Genomic DNA, 20,395 nt, shown 5'->3' with positions numbered 1-20,395 from the left:
TGGGTCTCGGTGATTTGTTTGATAGTTTCTAAATGTAGCAGAGCTCCTATTAATATCTTCTGCCAAGTCTGGTGAAGTACAGAGACCTCCAGTTCTCGGTAGCGCTCGTTTAGTGCTCTTGGACAAAGATTTATTATTTTTCAATGGCACCTAGAAACCACAGTCTAGCCTAATTTTGTGAACAACCGTGTAAAGTAAGAGTCAGTTCCTGTCCTGAATTGATTACAATCGAAATAAGAGAAGTCTTAAAGATACTGGTGTTTGTTCCCATGGCAGTAAGTACAACTACCTGAAAGGAGATTGTGGAGAGGCGGGGGTTGGTCTCTTCTCCCAAGTCACAGGTGACAGGACAAGAGGAAAGGGCCTCAAGTTGCTCCAGGGGAGGTTCAGACTGGATATTAGGAAAAATTTTTACACTGGAAGGGTTATTAAGCATTGGAATGGGCTGCCCAGGGAAGCGGTTGAGGCACCATCCCTGGAGGTGTTCAAAAGACGGGTTGACGTAGTGCTTAGAGACACAGTTTAGTGATGGGTTTTTTCATTTTTGTCAGAGTTAGGTTGTTGGTTGGACTACATGATCTGAAAGGTCCTTTCCAACCTAGACAATTCTATGATTGTGTGTAATCTGTTGAGCAAATGCACATCTCGTATGTACAAAAGAGGAGTGGTAGGTGTATATTCATGCACGTTGACAGGTGTCTCATGAATATTTGGCTGGGAAAAATGGGCTAGGATTTGAGGGTTGTGTACCTTGTTACAGTTCTGCATTCCAGCGTGAGCATGCATTTATATACCCCTGCCCCTTTGCAAATTGCCCTCTGAGCCTGGAAGACCCCTTTGACTGTGAAGAATGATATTTAGCTTTTCGGTTACTCTTTACTGTGAGGGTGGTGAGGCACTGGAACAGGTTGCCCAGAGAAGCTGTGGATGCCCCATCCCTGGCAGTGTTCAAGGCCAGGCTGGATGGGGCTTTGAGCAACCTGCTCTAGTGGAGGTGTCCCTGCCCATGGCAGGGGGGTTGGAACTTGATGATCTTTAAGATCCCTTCCAACCCAAACTATTCTATGATTCTATGATTTAGTGGTTACCAATACCGTGCCACTATCTTATTTTTGTAAAAAAAAAAAAAAAAATATCCCACAGTTGGTTACTTTGTTGGTTGGAGCTCCCGTGACAAGGCGTTATGAAATCTGTGCCCCCTTATGTAAGGGACACGGGCGCGTGGTGCCCGCGCTGTGCTCCTGCCGCAGCTGTCGGGATTTATTAGTTACTGCTGCTGGTGTGGGGATGTTGGCAGCGTGCGACACACACTTCGGAGTGCACTTCTGCCCTGGGGCTGCCCGGGAGGGAAACGGCCGGGCAGATAAGGACTTTTCTGTTTGAGTCCCATCTTTGGAAAGCGTCGGGAGATTCAGGTAACGTGGACTGAAACGCAGCGGATGCCAGTGTCTGTGTCTTTAAATTACTTGGTGTCATTTAGTTTAAGCAGCGTAATTCAGCAACTGAGTTGTCCTGCACTGTTTAGTTGCTTGTAATAGTCCTGAATTCATGTGTTAAAAGTCAGACAGATTGCTGTGTAGTTCAGCGTACCTTAAAGGATACTTTTAGAAGGGAAAAAAAAAAAAAAGAGGATGACAAAATAGAAAGGTTTTCCTTTTTAGGGTGATTTTTATAGTGCAACATTGCTTGTCCTTCAGGATGCAAAGAGACTGATTATTAACTGATTATTTTTATCTTCTAATGGGAAGAAAATTTGTGGGTTTTTATGCTTCTGAGGTATCTGACAAGCTGATGGATGTGTGTAACATTTACAGCTTAATGTCCTAGTAGTTTCCAATGCTACTTGTTATTCTGAAGATGCACGCAAAGACTCTGAATCCCGTTGAATCTCTCTTCTGTTCCCCACATAAAGATGTTACTATTCCAAAGTTCATAGATAGGCATGAATATAATAGTGGTACTTTTGTTCTAGAAGAGTTACAGTGATGTCTAGAAGCCCCCTAAGTTATTTTTCACCTTCAAATAGGTTAACGGCTGCTGGCACTGTGATGAAAGGTTAAACACTAAACCTGTATGCTTTTCGTAGGGTGAAGTCAAGAGAGTATGGTGCATCCTCTCTAACAAGGCAGGGCTGTTCTGTACTGTCCTTTTTCGTCTGAAGTCTTGAGGGGAAAACCTGTCTAAGGCTGCACTGTGAAGAAGTTTTCTTGGTATTCAGAATTTTTACTCTGATTGTTTGGTTTTTTTTTTTAATAGGTAGAGATACTCCTTCACCGACTGCCTTATTTAATTGCATCCCTATTGGGTGTTTGGATGTCTGTAGGTTATTAACTGTATGCGGCTTGTAACCATTCCTGCAAAAAATAGTCAATTTTCCATATAAGAGTGTGAGAGCTTTAAAAATTACCAGAGCATTGATTTGTTTTTTCTACGAACTCGCTGTTTTTCTGATTGTAAAATGTGAAGAATTGGAGACTATGGGTTGTCTGTCTGCTTTTCTGTAGGCAGCTGAAAACTGTATTGTTCTCTGTCATCCTTTGCCTACTACTTTTTTTCTCCTGAGTCTGCATGTTCTGTGTCTGTATATATAGCCCCATACATACTCTGTCCTGCATGTTGTCTAGAGCTCCTGCTTCTTTCTTATTCTCATGTGTAACTTTTACTAATAGGTTGTTTTCTTCCCTTCTACGCCAATTGATTCGAACAAGATTAGATCCCTTTGATACAATTTTTCTTCTCTTTCAGTCATTTGTTACTACCTTTCCTTTCAATCATTTATAAGCCTGCCAACCCTGATTTGAGTTGATTCTACTTTTAAAATTTCATAAAATAGTTATAAATGTTTATCAAAGCTTTTTTCTCTCTCTTTTTTTTTTTTTTTAAATCTACTTGCTTTTTCTCTTCTGAGAGTAGAACAGTTGAGCTAGTTTGCTGTTTCTGTTTCTTTTATGCTTTGAATATTGATATTTATGTGTCTACATGTCTTTATTATCAATAGAAGTAAATTATAGCATAATAAATGTAAAAATATTTTGTGTGTGTGTGAAGCATTATGTGAGGAAGAAATAAAGTAATTTTATTCAGGCAGGCTTATGTTTCTCCCAGGTTTTGTGGTATAGTATGGATTTGATGTCACCACAACATAATTGTCTACAAAATGACCTGATAAGAGAATTGGAAAGACAAGAAGGTAAAAAGTTTCTTATTTCTCTGTGTTTTCTTGTTGCACTTAGGAATATTGTTAAGCACGGGGAACATGGTGTCTTGCTGACAGTGAGCTGTCCTCTCATTCATTTTTTTCTGAAGAATTCTGTTTATGGCACTTGTATAGAAAATACAACAGATAGCGCTGTTGTAGTATTCTAGCTATGCAGTAAGTATTTGCTTTGCTGGCATGCTCTGGTCCCGGCAGTTTCCTACCAGCGCCTGGCATCGTGCCTGCGACTGGTTCCAGGGAATGAAGCCGTGACTATGATCAAGCTATTCAGGAGAGGTTTGTTTGCGGGGCGTCAATTAGGGAGAATTGGTTATTACAAGCTTAGTTTCTGTCTAGACAGCCTCAAATCTAATTTTCAAATACCTTCAGGGGCTGTTGGCAGCTTTTCCTCTTAAGCAAGTTTGTGGCTGCACGGCTTTCAAGATTCTAAAGCGTCATGAGTAATCTCCTTTTTAGAGGTCATCGGGAGTAGACAAGGTTTTAGGACAAGTGCATGTGTTGTTTTGGGATGGGGTCTAGTTATGGTCTACAGCTGACAGAGAAAGAGGGAGGTTTTTTTTATTATGTTATTTTTCATAATATTTTTGTTTAATATCTCAGCTGAATCTTGGTCCATGGAGAGCCAGGATTTGGGGCTTCTGCTTTTTCAATAGAGCTCATTGTCCAGGTTTGCTTTGCTACCTGTTCAGCAAGGCAAGGTGGAGCTTTGGGCGTGACTGCAATACTTTAATTACTGTGTATTATTTTGCCTTCAAATAATTTTTTTAAAGCACCCCAAATTTCACTGAATTTCACTGAATTTTTAGAGTTGGAAGGGACCATAAAGATCATCTAGTCCAACTCCTCTGCTGAAGCAGGATTGCCCAGAGCATGTCAGAGCATGTTACTCAGGACTGCATCCAGGCAGGTCTTGAAAATCTCCAAAGAAGGGGACTCCACAACCTCCCTGGGCAGCCTGTTCCAGGGCTCTGTCACCCTCACTGTGAAGAAGTTTTTTCTCATATTTGAGTGGAACCTCCTATGTTCCAGCTTGTGCCCGTTGCCCCTCGTCCTCTCACTGGCAACCACTGAAAAGAGTCTGGCTCCCTCCTCCTTCAACCCACCCTTTAGATACTTATAAGCATTGATAAGGTCTCCCCTCAGCGTTCTCTTCTCCAGGCTAAAGAGTCCCAGCTTTCTCAGCCTTTCTTCACAAGGGAGATGCTCCAATCCTTGAATCATCTTCATTGCCCTTCGCTGGACTCTTTCCAGTAGTTCCCTATCCCTCTTGAATTGGGGAGCCCAGAACTGGATGCAGTATTCCAGTTGTGGCCTCACCAGTGCAGTGTAGAGGGGGAGAATGACTTCCCTCGACCTGCTAGCCACGCTCTTCCCTATGCAGCCCAGGATTCCATTGGCCTTCCTGGCCACAAGAGCACACTGCTTGCTCATTGTCATTTTGCTGTCTACCAGGACCCCCAGATCTTTCTCTTCAGAATTTGACTCCAGCAGGTCCACACCTAACCTGTATTGGTGCCTAACATTCTTCTTCCCCAGGTGCAGGACCCTACACTTTTCCCTGTTGAACCTCCTGAGGTTCTTCCTTGCCCAGCTCTCCAGCCTGTCCAGGTCTCGCTGGATGGCAGCGCGGCCCTCTGGGGTGTCAGCCACCAGTCCCAGTTTGGTATCATCAGCAAACTTGCCGAGGATACACTCAGTCCCCTCGTCCAGGTCGCTGATGAATATGTTGAACAATTGAAAATTAATCACCTTCTTTGGAAAGCTGACATTGCACAAGAAGGTGGCTGATAGGGATTGGTATAGATTGCTGTTCCACAAATCGCTGTTCAAGTGCCTTAATCCAGAGTTTTCCTTTAATGAAATTTCCTTTCCTATTGTGTAATTCTAATTTGAACAAAGAGCTGAAATTGACGCTGTGCAATGAAGTATGATTGTCAGGGGAAGAAATATCTAGAAGTATAAATATCAAAGGTAGAACTACTAAAAACTGAAATATTGATGACTGTAATTCTGTATTCTGTACCGTACAAGGGCTGAGGTAAGTTTGCACAGGCATTTCTACGCTTCTGCAACCTTGGCTTTCTAATCTGGATACTCTCTTCATGCAGGATTCAGGGCAGGGAGGAGTGAGTCTGCATATAACTTCTTTAGCTTTTGAATTACGAAAAGAAATTGAGTTCTGGGACATCGGGTCAATGTATGACAAATTAGTCTATAGGGCAGAATCTTCAGATCAAATGCAGAAATATGTTCCAGTTAGCTAACAGAGTAACTGTGTTGATACCAATAGCAGCGGTTCTCTTCCATGTCTAGAAACACTAGTTTGAGAGGATGAGGAAACATGAATGGAAAATGGGATATCTTTACAGTTTCGTCTGATACCAGGCTTTGGCATATTAAATTCCACGCCAGGTTCTGGAGATGAAGGGTGCTGAACCTGCTGCAGGGAGACTTACCTGCTCAGTCTGTGCCTTTCTTGTTCTCATCCTTTTCCTCTATTGCCTTCCCATTCCCCTTCCGTTAACTTCACTTACCCAGTCTCAATCTGTTTCTGAGGTTTCGTATTCCAGTTGAGCTCTGCAATTTCCACTCTGAGCTCTTCCCCTTTCCTTCTTTATTGGCTTGTCACAAGTTCTCCAGGTTAAAACTCCTTGTTCTTGTTCATGATTCCCATTACTACTGGTTCTCAGCTTACGGGTAGGTTCTCACCCTGTCTGGTCTTTCCTCTGGTGTCTTTATCCAGTCAGTTCTCCATCACACCAGCATCATTAGATATCTCTTGTCTTTCTTCTCGTGATTTCTCTTGATCATTAGCTTTAACTCTCCTTGGCTAAACTTTTCTGAGATCAGATTCTGCCACTCCCATCTTCATTTCTTGGGATACTAAGTTATTTTACCACAGTTTCATTATTTAAATTCACTCCAGAATAATTTTATCTCAGAGACAAAAGGAGGAGAGCAAGTTTGCAAGGCATACTTGTCCTTGACGCTTCATCGTCTCCCTTCACTTGGCCAGGGCTCAGTTTTTAATCCATAAATATCTGAGAAAATGCTGACCTAGTAACCTTCACATACCTCCTGGCATTTTAGAAGGGACACACTCCTCCTTCTCACCCTGCTTGACAGTTGTCCTAATTGATGGCAGTTCCTGCCATCATTTCAAGTCTCTGGGTAGAGTCCAGAAAGGTGCCTTAAGTGGGACATAGCTGGAATGGAGGCAAGTGAGACACAGCCTAACCCTGTAACTTAGAAGTTAAGATACCCAGCTGGGAAGAGGGAGTGACTTAGTCTCTCATTCCTATTTCCTGGGTTACTTCTAAAGACATTTCTTACCCTTCTCACTCGCTTCCCCACTGACACTTTTCTATTGACTTCAAAGACTTTGCTACAAAATGTGAGAAACATCCTGGGACAAGAGTGCGGAGCCCAAGCCTGCCTATTCACAACTGAGTTCCCCAGTTCATAGCTGGGTTTTTCCTTGCTTGCTGTGCTTCTAGCATGATTCTTGCAATCCTGGTTCTCCTGATGGTCCACCGCTGGTGGTGATGGAGGGGAGGGCAAGCACAGAACACACGCTTTGAGTGAGTGAGTTGGAATTTGAATCCTTCTGAGGAAAGTCCAGCTCCCAGTTCCTCCATTTTCTGAGTGCTTAAAATGCTGAACTATTCTTTATAGTCCATCTATATGATGGACCTTGCAATTAACAGTGCTGGTTATACTATTTATACTATATATAAATGACACTTTTACTATATCTCCCACTACCTGCCTTCTCTTCTTTCATCTTCCTCTTTTTTGTCTCTTAGCTTTGAATTATGCTGCTATCTTTAAAAAAAACAAAGGCAACCAAACAGCTTCTTCTATCAATGCTTATCTCAAAAACATTAACTCTCCCTCCCCCCGAACTCATGGAAGTCACACTATTAGTTACCTACATTTTTTTTCTTTGGTGCAGGATTGACCTGAAAGATCAGAACTCAAACTGTACTCCTCTTAGGCAGCAAGCTGTCTCCAAACAAAAAAAGAGGAAAAGAGGTAGTGTGGAATAAGACTCGAGTATAACCCAATTAAGGAATGACTAGAGCTAAACTACAGCTTCACAGCAAATCAAAATAGTCTAAAAATACCTCTTCTCGGAATGTACCTCTTGTCTATCTTATAGTAACTTATCTCTGAGCTCTTTTGTTTGAAAGTGGCAATATTCAAATAGTGTAGTAAACATCGGGTATACTAATTTGAATTCACACTTCTCTGTTCCTTTTCTCTTCGCCCAGCAAGTAGACCGGCTTTTGCTGGAGACATTACTAGACTCAAATGGAAACTTCTTGTGTATGGATAGAACAGAAGCTGGAGGCAGCACTGAAATAACCAAAGCATGCATCTGTAACATATTCTTCCCTCCCATGTCTTTCCTGTTTTCACATCTTTCCCCTTTGCAGTAGCTGCATTTCAACAATAATTTATATATTTCTCAACTGCCACACAAGAAAGGTTGTATGTTAGCATGGATTGGTGGTGTTAGGTTACTTTCAGGTCCTTCCCTCAAATAAGTATTTTAGAAAAACAGAGTTATTGGTATGGGAAAATTGACAGGCATTTTGTTGAATCCCTTCTGTTCCACTGGCTGCGGTACCTGGCGTGTTCTGGCATGTCATTACAAGGAAGTAAGAACTTTCAGTGGCACAAAGCCCTCTTGACTGGGCAAGGTAAGAGATGTGAAAGATTAGACTAGACAATGGCTTACAGTGTCTAAATTACTCACCCAGAGCCTTCCCATCCATCAGGAAATTAGCTGTTGGCCTTTTATAATGTACATTAGACCATCTAATTTAAGAACATGGTCTGCTTTTGCAGTCAAAGGGAAATCATTTAGTCATCTTTAGAGATTAAATAGCTGCTGAGCCTAGACCTGAAGATGTTTTCAATGATAGAAACACATGATGAAGTAACAAGGGAAATACTTGGCACATTTGAACTCATTATGTGGTCATGAGATAATCTGACTATGGTACTTCTATTTTCAGCCTTCTAATGAGTTTGGATGACCCGTGACTTGGATGGGGCTGGGATATCAATGGTGTGAATTTCAAATTGAAAATACACCTATCAAACCAGGGTAAATACATAGACTGCATACTGTGAGCATACCCCTCTGCTGTTCTTGTCTCTTCATGCTCTGAGCTAAGTGCATCTTGTCTCTTGGCTGAGAAGAAGCTGCTCGTGGGGGGCAGTTTTGTATTTCTGCATTTCAAAGTGTAAAGTTTCAAGCATTATATTACCCTGACGTAGTATCTCAGATTAATCAATATAATATACCTCATCATTGCCATCACTTCAGCAGGTTGAGCTTGTAATGAATGTCCTGGAATGCCTACACTTGGTTACATGATCATTTCCCTCTTTGTAGGTAGGGATGAACGAAGAGAAAATTAACTGCATAGTTTAAGTAAGTATTGGAACAGTACTTTGTTTTATATTCTTAGAGAGGTGTAGGTTACATCTGACTGCTGGAAAGTTAAGGGCATGATTAGATTTCCCTCCTGACCCCTTCCTTTAAGGGTCCTCAGGCTGTAGTGAAACGAAATAGAAATCAGTGGAACGAAATGAAGTGTTACCACATGGAACTTCAGGACTATTCTGTGATTCAGAATTTTGTATGTTTCCATGGAGCCGTCTGTAATGCTTGCAAGACCAGGGCTCTGACCCTGAGGTGTCAGTAACTCAGTAAAATTGTGAGACTCCAGAGTCCCTTAGAATTGGGACCTAATGTAGATTTGGGGTAAAATTCTTCTGAGCCATTGGAAATACCCAGATGGATTCACAGGGCTACATTCTGATGATTCCTATCAGTGTAGTAAAGTAAGTTTTCTTCACTCATCTCTTACAGTTACAGAACTGGTTGCAGGTCTGTTCCCTGTCCCCCTTTCTGCAGGTAATGCCTTGATGCTGGGATATATAGCTAGATATTTTATATAGATAGATGTCTATGTAATATAGGTAATGTATATTATATATATAATGTGTATATAATATATATAAAATACATCTTGAATCTTTACTTCGGATGACTCCAGTTCTGTGTGTCCAGAATGGGGAGATTTGAAGAGCTCTGGCTATCATGAATGCTTGGAAATTTCTCTCATGCATTATTCAATCAGTAATGTCAGCACAGGTAGTCCTCCTGTGTTCATCCAACTCAGAGGCAATTGGTGAGAAATCTTAGAGGAACCAGGTACATCTTCATGGCTACTGATACATGGTTCTTAAAACATTTGCAAATGCAAGTCTAAATGGTAAATTTTAAATCTAAACTCTACAGGTGAGAGTATACTTCTTCTGAAGAAGGGAGAATATGTTGCTGTAGGGCTGAACTTTGTCAGGTCAAGTTCATGCTGAAGGCTTGGATTTCATTCCTTTTGCCAGTTGGAGAAGATCCATCAAAGCAGGAGAGGAGCAGAAAGCGGCTGGGTCTTATTTCCTTATCACCTTGGGCTGTTACACCATTTGACCTCAAGAGATTAAATAGGGTCAGGCAAGCACTTGAAAGAGACTAATCTGTATTTTTCCCCTGGAGGTTGGTTTGATAAATCATAGGGTGAAACTGTTGCTTCTGAATTAATGCTGTCCTAATCCATTAGTGAAGTACTTGAATGATGTTTTGTTACTCTGTGTACTATTTGTGAATGAGTATGAAAACGGTACTTTCTTGACTGCTAGTATATTCTTCACAGCTTTTGTGTGGAAGGGTCATTTTACTTCCATTTTCAGCCACATTAAATTCAGGAATCTAGATAGCGGTGTCTTTTTCTTTTAAATATAATTTTAATTCAGCCCCCTTGTCTCTGCTGCTTTTCCTGCATTTTAAGTGCTGTTTAACAGTGCCCATTTCTGTTCCCTTTTTATTCATCATTAATGTAGGCAGTATCATTTGTTATGCAGTGAGAGATTTAACATATGCTATTAATTTTGATGGAAGATACCCAACCGAATTTTAAGGTTGCCATTTCGCAATGGAGCTGTATACTCCCAAGCATGATTTTATGTGACAATTGTTACAAGGGGAACAGCTGATCATGCAGCAAGTTTCTAAACAGGTTCTATTTCTACTCGTTCTTAGCAAAAAGTGTGCCAGTAAAGATAGCCTAAGGCTCATTCCTGTAATTTGCTTCACTGTTAAAGAAAAAGATGCTGCAGTTTGCAACTTACTCTATTCTGACCTAATCTATCTTCTGTTATTTTACTTCTACTTTCTCTTCGCCACTTGAAGGACTTCTCCAACTCTGTCTCAGCAGGTCTCACATCCTATTCCTTTTCTTTAGTTTTGTTCTAAAATAAACCATTTCATTTGACATTTGAATGTGTCAGCAAAATCCTCTGGTTCCCTACACGAGCTTTTGCAGCTTGACACACAGTTCTCTAACCTGCCACTGACTTCAGAACTCCAGTCTTCCACATGATTTAGTACGTCTCTTTGGAAAACTATGTTCCCATTTCAGTTGTAGTAACAATGATTGCTTTGCCTCTGAGAATGGTGGTTATGCTGTTTCTAAATGATGTGGTTGATATAGTGCAAGATGTGTCAGCAGTATATGACTTTTCTCCCTCAGCCTTGATATTAAATTAAAATCAAGGGAGTTCAAAAAAACATACTCCAAAGACATTAGACTTTTGTGATAAACAAAACCTTACCTGAAATATTTCAAAGGACACTGTGAGAAATTAACCTAATAGGCAGAAAGTCTCAAGAAACTTAAAGGCATTCAAATGCTTTTTCAAGAAGAATTTGGGGCATCTATAGACAGGAGCTTCTTTGTGAACACAAGTTCTAGACCAAAGGAGCGCTATCTGTTTCACTAACAAAAATTATCTCAAATTTCTGTATGTTACCTGAACAGGATCAGACTGTCTCATCTTTATGTAAATAAGGTCTAGCACCTGAAAGTCCAGTCATTTCTGTGTATACATGCTTGTGCAAAGAGATGAATAGGCTGAAGAAAATAATTCTATGTGTATACCACTTCTGTGCCTCTACATGTCACACAAGGAGAGTGAGAGCAAACCTACCTGGTCAAACCGAGGCAAATGAAGAAGGGAGGAAACAGTCCTAGCAGACCTCTAAGTTCTGACAGTTTAGTATGTGTGTTCAACTAGGATTGCTGGAAATGCCCATTATGCACTTCAATTCTTAGAAGAATTGAAAGCCAGTCAGTCAAGTCTCCTCATCCGACCATATTTTACTGATGAGGCAGCTCTTGTTGTTTTAAAATGTCGTTAAAATCAATTCAATGAGTTGTAATTCCCAGAATTTTTCTTCTTGGACAAGAGAATACGGACCAACACAGAGATAAACACTTCAAGGAGAATAACTTCCTAGTTATTGTAAAACTACCTAGGTATTGTAAAACTAGTAAAGGTTTTTACATCTGCTATCAAGAAACTAGTTTGATAAAAGTACCAGTGAACTTTCTCAATGTTTGCAGGTATTAGAAGACTTCATCTCACTTGGATTTTGATTACTCTGATAGTAATTTTCATGTTGCTTGAAAGATTTCCCACTTGTTTGTTATTTTGCTGTTCTGACCGCTCTGAAAGCGGTTACAGAAAAATTTTCTTTCCTTTTGTGCAGTTCCACAAGAAGCTTAGTTTTTCTGAAAGATACAAAGCAGAAAATAGAAGGGTGGCTTTTGCAGTATGAAGGGAAACTTGTATGTAAGTAGGTAAAACTGACTAAAAGTCTGCACTCCTTATTTTGTCAGCACTCTTTGTCAGAATCATTAGCATGCTGGTCCCAATAAAATTTCTAATTAGGGTTTTGAAACCTGTCTACCATATGATGTCTCTGATGAAACCTGTATCTTTTTGATTATCCAGAATAGTAAGATCATCTTAAGGGGAAGACTGAAATATAAAAATTATGTAAACTCCAGGTAACCCACCTGGGGGATTACTAACGAGATAAGGTGGCCAAAGATGTAGGAGGTGTTATTAATCAGCAGATTTGGGATGCTTTTTTCAGGGGTGTGGACAGTTTAGCTCAGGTGGGGAGCAGTAGTCTACAAACTCCGTTACTGTCGGTGCCATGCAAGCCTTAAGCAGAAAGTTTGCTGATAATACAGGGAATAGGTGGGAAATGTTTATTGAGCACTAGAGGGGTAGCTGTAATACTGCTAAAGTATTATAGATCTTCTGGCAGAAATTTTGTAAGTTAAGACTTTAATAAGTTATGGCTTCTCAACAAAGTTGGATCCAAAACAGATGTCAAGCGAGGAAGAATCAAGAAAAATGGTTGTAATTGGTGGGTAATAGAAGTAATAGCTTTTTACTTCCACAGCTAGTACTGATCACAAAACAAGATCAGACTGCTCTAAGCAATCAGAGAAGATTAAAAGCAGGCTATATCTGGTATGCCTGGAAACAGGATGATATATTAAATACACTTACAATTTGTGTAATAAGACAGCTTCATATTAATTCTTTCATAAGAAAAGATTAATTTTGCCCTGGAGCAGCATTTCTCTGGCGCTTAACTCATGTTTGTGCAGAGTTCCCTGCTTGCAGGCACAATGACGCATGTGTTTTCTCTCAACTTAACATTAGAGGCTTGCAGAAAATGTAATGGGCTGCCACATACTTTTTATTTCCTAACATCTTAAAATATCATATTTTCAATGTTGACTATTTTATTTAAATTACCTTTATAAAATTATACTGCTTATGTCTTTCCAGTAGCATGTGCATTACATTATTTTTAATTTTGCTGTATTCCATGATTAGGGTTCTCTCTCCCCAATAAATTCTTGGATTACTATGTTTGTGGGGGTTTTTTTTGTGGTTGTTGGGGTTTTTTTTTTTTTTTTTTTTTTTAATTTCAGTTTATGTCTTAGTGTCAACATAATAAGATTGAACATGAACATTTTTGCTTTTTCTTTCTTGTTTGTTGCTATTCTCTAGTTTCCTCTGATGTTTAGAGTAAGTTGAGTTACAAGCTAAAGCACTGTCTAATGGAGCCTGAGCATCTTCCTCATATGTTTTTGTTTGATATCATCTCTTTCTTTGTTCACTGCTGGTTTTGTTCCTTAGTCCTTCTATCAGGAGTAAGGGAGAGAGACTTTGACAATAGGTAATGGCAATAAAAATCCTGTGGCATATGGCAGAGCAAATGACAACACTTGAGGCCATCATGTCCTGTGACTGTAGTGATTTGATGGGGAAGAAAACATGAAGAATCTTTGGTAGACCGATGTATTTTATGCTGATGAAAACATAAATGTTTTCATTTTTAATAGCCACGGGGCCTGCAGTTTCTGTGCAGATCCCAATCTTGATATCTTTGATTTCAGTGGTAACTGTGGGCTTGATACAGAAACTCTGCTTTGTGCAAGATGGTAACCCAGTTTTCTAAATCTTTATGTGCTTTCTAGGAGGTGTAGTTTGTAAACATGTTTTACTTTAGCTAATTGGCCAAGAGATCATAGTTGGCTGTGAAAGCAAATTTCCTGTGAAAACTTGGAATGATTTTAGACTTTGTGAAGTCTAAAATGCTCTGGACAGCTTCACTTGCTTTTTTTTTTTTTTTTTGTAATATTGTGGTGCAGCTTTGTGTGATGATGACAAGACTGAAACTGGCTTGGCATTCAGCTAAAAAAGAATGAATCCTCTCCTGTTAGAAGAGTTATCCAGGATTATGTTAGCTATCATAAATATCCTTTGCTTAGCAACAGGGATGGCATTCAGGATATCAAGCCAACTGGAAAGAATCCCTCTGACAGGGCTCTGTTGGGGTGGGTGGATAAGCTTTCCTGACAACACTGGTGCTTTCACTCCTGTCTGTCATAATTTGTGTTGCTAGGATCTGTTTCACAACTTTTGTGACAGACTTATAAATGATACTGTGGCTCCTTTTGTTTACTGTCAAAAAGAAACATAATGTGGGGAAAGTGAACAGTAAAAGGATATGGGAAATAATAAAAAATCCAAACACATAAGATCATGAGTGTCTACACTAGGGCAGCTGTTCTTGAAGGGAAAAAGAGGTTAAAAAATTTCTTTTGGATGCCTGAAATGGAAAGCAATATATGGTAACATTCCACTTCTTTCATTTTTGGGAGCTTGACTTCAGCAAAACAAGAAAGAAAGTATTTAGTCATAAACTGAAAACTTCAATTGGAATTCAGGAGACTTCTTGTGTACCATGCTAACCATTAATGGTGAAATATATTTTGATTCACAGATGTAATACGCACTCTTGCTTCCAAATCAACTTTTCAATATAAATTTGTAGTTTCATTATCAGTCCACTCAGCCTGCTTGAACTTTTATACTTTTCCTTCCAGGGGAAAAAGAAGATGAACAGACAGTTGCAGAAATCATGAGAAGGCGTTTTTTTCCTGCTGTAATAACTCATAAAGCCTGGGAAGGCTTTCACTTTGCTGGCCATGAGATAAGAATTACAGAAGCCACTGATTGTTATGGGGCAGTCGTCTGGCCATCGGTACAATGTTTATGTAGTATTGTTATTTTTTAGTTTTGGAGTCTTCTTGCACTTTTGTTTTGCAGGAAAATATGTTTTGTTGTATGTTGTAAACCCAAGGAAAACATTCTCTGCTTCTCTGTCTGCATTCTGCAAATCCCAAACCTGAGTTTAGCCTGGTTTTGTATGGATTCTTGGTTCTCAAAGCTTAAATGGTGTTTCTTGTTTGTGCCCCTGTCACACGAGATGTATTATTGTGTGTCCCCTCCTCACCTACTGGTAACTTTTGATCCCATTGGCCAATTACAAACAAATTTTGAAGGAAATACGGCAGTCTTAGGATGGTTACATTTCTGTATATTTTATAAATATAGACGGCTGTATAGCAGGCAGATCCAGGTTGCAGAAACAGCTGTGATATGAGCTCACAAGGTATTTGCACTCATAGAAGCTACTCAACCTACTCGTGTGAGAAATAAATTTACCTTGTAAAAGCGCAGACATGGGAAAAGGTTCGGATGGAGCTTTCAGTTTCTTAAACAGCCAGAAATCTAGTGGGAGAGAGTCATTGTCCTTGGCTCTTGATATAAGAACCATCAACATGCCCACCATACAAAGAACCTTCAAGGTTTTGAATCTGTGCAATGTAGCTGACTGACTGTTTTGAAATAATTAAGAGTGAAAGAAACCACTAAGGTCAGGAAGGTGCCACGATGCACCATTGACACTTGTGGCATTCAGAGAACATCCCTAAACAGAACCGTCTCCAGGATCGCCTACAGGGGAGAGAGGTCTAAAACCCAAGAGGTTCCATTTCTCTCCCAATGGTATCAGCCTCCCAGGATTGTGCTATTTTAAGAAATACGGCCATAGTTCAGCTGAGGAGAGTTAGCATACTCTGATGTTTTGTACTCCAAACAATTTTCCTTGTCTTAGCAGACCTGGAAAAGTCATTTATACTGTATCTTTTGGCGGCCTCAGTTTATGTCTTCGAGGAAAGGTTGGCTGACTGCCAATTAGTCTCACAAAATCATGGGTGATACTGAAAAGCACTTTTTTTTTTTTCTTTCCTGGGAAGTTTTAGCCAGTTTTGCTGTGGAAGTAAGGCAACCCTTCCATATGTGTCTCTTTACATTCTCCTTTCTTGTTCCATCCAGAAGTATTTGAACTCTTCTGAAAAATTTCAGCCAAAATTTGTTGAGAGGGCAGAAACTTTAAGGAAAATAAAGTTTCTGCATGTTTCATGGAAAGGAAGCCAGATTTCAAAGTTTCTCTAATTTTGCCCACAGAAATTTTCAGTCAGTTTCTACAACAGAATATGGCAAAATTCCAAGGGAAGAATGTGTTTCTAAATGTCAATCAATCATTAGATGCAATCCTTAGGAACCTGGCTTTAATTAGTCCTGGTGCTCACAGACTTATTCCTATATCAAAGCTTTGTTGATTATGAGATACTTACATATGTAAGTTTGCATAAAAGACTCTACTCTTTTTGCTCTGAATTAAGAGGTAGAGGGCAAAAACTGTTGAATTCTAGCATGTCAACATTGGGTCCATTGGGTCAACATTCCTCCTTCTGCTTTCCTTCTACTTCTTAACTGATTAAAAGTAAAACTAAGAGCATAATTTTACTGTGCCAGACTGAGGCACTAATAATTGCCTTTCCTTTTCTGTATTGCAAGAGGATGTGGCAACCATCATATGTATTTGCCAATGGAGACTGTGTAATTAAGTCTGGGAAAAAGTGTCGGAGACAAGCTGGAAACTATCTTTGTTAGAGAAATAAAAGTAGCAATTTCTATTTCAATGGTGAACTAAAATTCACTGGTCAGTGTGGGACAGGACAGAAGAGCCGAAGAAGCTTAGTCACAGTTTATAACTGCATGTATAAGGAGTCTGTTGTAGAGGGCTCTGTGGCTTTGTTTGCTGTAAAGGTTAGCTGTGCTTAACAAGGTAAGCAAAGAGGACCTGAAAAACTGAACTCAAAGAAAAGGGGTAAATCTATTGGTCCCTTTTGAATCATTATGGTACTTAATTATTGTTAGAAATAATTAACTATTAGACGGCAACGAGGGTTGCTGTGGATTTTCTTTTACAAGCAGTCCTTATATCAAAATGTCTTTGCGAAGGACATGTTTTAGCTCAACCAGGAGTAAGTGCAGTTATAAGCAGGAATTGCTGACTGGTATTTTATAGCTCATGTTATGCAGCGTGACAGATTAGATAATTGCAGTTGTTCCTTCTCGCTGTAATGCTTTGCAAGCCTATATTGAGGCATGTTGTGGCATTTATTTTGTCAACCTAAAGAGCTCAAAGATCATAGTGAGCTGTGATCCTTTAGGGACAGCGCTTGAATGAATATTGCTCATTTGAACAGACATGAAATCACAAAAGAATGTTTTTGCATGCATTTAAATGACAACACATTTTTAGTGAAGCATTTTATTCATTTATTTATTCAGTATGTTCATGGATTCCCTCCCCTACAGGCTCTTGTTCTGTGTTATTTTTTGGAAACTAATTCTAAACAATACAATTTGGTTGACAAAAATGTGATTGAAATTGGAGCTGGAACTGGGTTGGTCTCCATAGTAGCCAGTTTACTGGGTGAGTACATGCCATTGCTCTTATGCTCTTGGAAATATCTCTCAGATGAATACTGGAGGGCAAAGGAAGTGGCTCAATTCCTCTAAAATGTTGTTGTTTGAAAGCTTCCAAGAACAAGAAAAAGTAAATTCCAAAAGGTTTGTTTGGAAACCTGTTCTGTTATTTTTTCTGTAAAGCTCTGAGTATATTGATGCAATAAAGGAGGTCTCAGTAGAGAATGTTGTCATTAACAGTGTTAAACAGGGGACTGAAGTAAGAAATGAGTGGCCTCACAAGATGTCAGTGGCAACCAGATGAAGCCAGATGTAGGTATGACCAGTACATCACCTCCCATTGACCAAATTCAGCTCTTGGATGCCAGGACAGTGATGCCTGGTGACAGGACAAGGGGCAATGGGCACAAACTAGGACATGGGAAATTCCATCTCAACATGAGGAAAAACTTTGACGGTGCCAGAGGACTGGAACAGGCTGCCCAGAGAGGTTGAGGAGTCTCTTTTTCTGGAGATACTGAAAACCCTCCTGGATGCGCTCCTGTCCAGCCTGCTCTAGGTGAACCTTCTTTGGCAGACAGGTTGGACTAGATGATCTCCAGAGGTCCTTTCCAACCCCTAAGATTCTGTGATTCTGTGACACATTCTTTCTATTTATGTTCAGCATTTTCTTTTGGCAATTGATCCTTGATTTTTCTGCTACAGATACTGTTGAATTTTATCTCATGCTAGCCTATTCTTCCTCAAGAGTAATCCAAATCGGTAACTTGTGCATTCTAACAGAATCCTAGCTTTCTGTAGTCTGAGAAATCTTCTTACTATGTGAAAATGAAACAACTTGAGGCAACGTTTAAATCTCATGCTGACTTTTTTTTGGAGTGAGTATCTGGTATTTTTCAAGCCCTTCTTGCTCACTGTACTTTTAACCAATGTGATATCAGGACCCAGTAAATACCTGATTTCTCCCCACCCATCCCTAGCTGCATTTAGATGGCAATCTGTAGAGTTAGAACTGCCAGGAACCAAATATTTATTGTAAGCACAATGGCTAAGAGCTATTGGAGCGTTTACAGTGTTCTATTCCCCACAGTGAGAGCTACCTGGTAAAATCACTTGTGCGGTGGCTTTTGTGAATGGGATTTTACTCAAGTCTTTAAGTATATTCAAAGATTACCTTTGTTTTCTCCTTGTCACAGGTGCACTTGTGACTGCCACTGATTTGCCAGAATTGCTGGGAAACCTTCAGCACAATGTTCTCCAAAATACAAAGCTGAAATGCAAGCACCAGCCTCGTGTTAAGGAGTTGTCTTGGGGAATTGATCTGGAAAAGAACTTTCCTAGGTCTTCCTGTCACTTTGACTACATTTTGGCTGCTGATGTAGTTTACCACCACCCCTTTCTGGATGAACTTCTCCTAACTTTTGATCACTTGTGCAAGAATGACACTGTTATTCTGTGGGCTATGAAATTTAGGCTGGAGAAAGAGAACCAATTTGTGGGCAAATTTCAGACACTGTTTGACTTAGAGGTGATTTCTGATTTCCCCGCTTTGAACATAACCTTGTATAAGGCAATGAGGAAAGGCAGGATGAAAGTCACATCTTCCAAAGTGATAGTCTGAAAGAGAGATACAGGGGTTGAGAGTTCCAGCTGTTCTGCAGCTTGTTCTTTTTTTTTTTGTTTAATAATTTCCATGTTAGTAGCTGCTAACACCTGCATAATGACATTTTGAGAGATAGCTAAAACAAAACATCAGGTTCCTAGTGCATCCCCAACGAATTCCTAAATTCAATATGTGGTTAGTTTTGTACACAGAAGAAATGTATCTTTGATGCTTTCTTGACTTTTATGTACTAAGTTGACAACACTAATAACTTTCATAAGTCTACCATTATTGTTATGGGATGTATAATGAATATTTCCAATAGCTTTCAAGTGCAGCTTTGAACAGTGTCTTATAAGATCAACCAATTGTTTAAAACTTATGACTACAATAAATCTTTGTATTTAAAAGCTGTGGTGTTAAATCTGATCTTTCCCTGTTCCTACTATCATGTAAATTCTTCCTCTGAATAGCCTTTATAGGACATTAAATTAGCTAAAAAAAAAACCCACCTGGGAAATATACTGTCATAATAAAGGGAAAGAATATATTAGTTACTCTTTGATTTAATGATTATGTTTTTTTCCTTTTCCATTTTTTTATTTAGATTCAGGGGTTCTTCAACAGACAGCTGCAAGAGGGAGTTAAATGTTTTGTTGCTTGAACAAAGGTCTTGAATAAGAGGAGTACAGCATATCACCAACTGCCCTTTGGAAAGACCTTAAATTCTTGGAGGTCTGCCCCTCCAAAAATAGACGAAAAACGACAGTGGCCATCAAGAGAGGAGTTTTGCACTGCCGGCTGGTGGTGACTGGAGGTAGAAACTAAACCAGCCTGAGAAGGTGTGGCTGAGGCATGGGCAGACTGAGATAATTTTTTTTTTGGATGAGTAAACAAAATACTTTTGTCCTAGCCACTTAGTACTGCATGTTCCTCCTTCCAGTGGTCAGATTAATGTTCTTGAAAGCCTAATGGAGAACTGCCTTTTGGGAACAGTAATAAAATAATTCTTTGGAGACACAATTTTCTGGTTTTGTTTGCAATTGAGTATGAGAGAACTTCTAGTCCCTCATGGGCTAGAAGAGAAGCAAACCCAGCTCATGTGGTAATGACCATGCAGAGCTTTACCACCTCTGCTGTAGCAGGTAATTGCTCTATTAATATTGAGGGCTCAGGGGGCCATCAGTCTTTATCTTTTAGCTCCTCTCCCTCCAGGAGATTTTTATGTATAATGAGCAGGGACATCTTCAGAGCCCCGTCCAACCTGACCTTGAATATTTCCAGGGATGGGACATCTACCACCTCCTTAGGCAACCTGTTCCAGTGTTTCACCATCCTCATTGTAAAAGATGTCTTCCTTCTATCCAGTCTAAATCTATCCTCTTTTAGTTTAAAACCATTATCCCTTGTCCTATTGCAACAGGCCCTGCTAAAAAGTTTGTTCCTATCTTTCATATAAGCACCCTTTAAGTACTGAAAAGCTGCAATAAGGTCTCCCTGGAGCC

General features: G+C 39.8%; 1 protein-coding gene across 1 annotated transcript; it reads left to right on the top strand.

Moving 5' to 3' along the window:
* Positions 1-1,278: 1,278 nt before the first annotated feature.
* LOC141463460 (protein-lysine methyltransferase METTL21E-like) lies at positions 1,279-19,911 on the top strand. The gene is made up of 5 exons (XM_074145849.1): positions 1,279-1,415; positions 3,106-3,190; positions 14,551-14,708; positions 17,177-17,294; positions 18,484-19,911. The coding sequence occupies exons 2-5, from the start codon at positions 3,121-3,123 to the stop codon at positions 18,906-18,908; spliced, it is 771 nt and encodes a 256-aa protein (XP_074001950.1). The 5' UTR covers positions 1,279-1,415; positions 3,106-3,120; the 3' UTR covers positions 18,909-19,911.
* The last annotated feature ends 484 nt before the right edge of the window (positions 19,912-20,395 follow it).

The sequence above is a fragment of the Numenius arquata genome, chromosome 1, assembly GCF_964106895.1.
Source record: "Numenius arquata chromosome 1, bNumArq3.hap1.1, whole genome shotgun sequence".
NCBI classification, from domain to species: domain Eukaryota; kingdom Metazoa; phylum Chordata; class Aves; order Charadriiformes; family Scolopacidae; genus Numenius; species Numenius arquata.
The sequence above is the reverse complement of the archived record's forward strand: the minus strand, read 5'-3'. Positions and strand labels throughout refer to the sequence as shown.

Bases quoted from the DNA above. Each gene is read 5' to 3' on its own strand.
- LOC141463460 (XM_074145849.1), top strand. From the start codon at position 3,121: ATGGATTTGATGTCACCACAACATAATTGTCTACAAAATGACCTGATA. The intron at 3,191-14,550 runs GTAAAAAGTTTC...TTTTCCTTCCAG, and splicing joins AGAATTGGAAAGACAAGAAG to GGGAAAAAGAAGATGAACAG. The intron at 14,709-17,176 runs GTACAATGTTTA...CCTCCCCTACAG, and splicing joins GGGCAGTCGTCTGGCCATCG to GCTCTTGTTCTGTGTTATTT.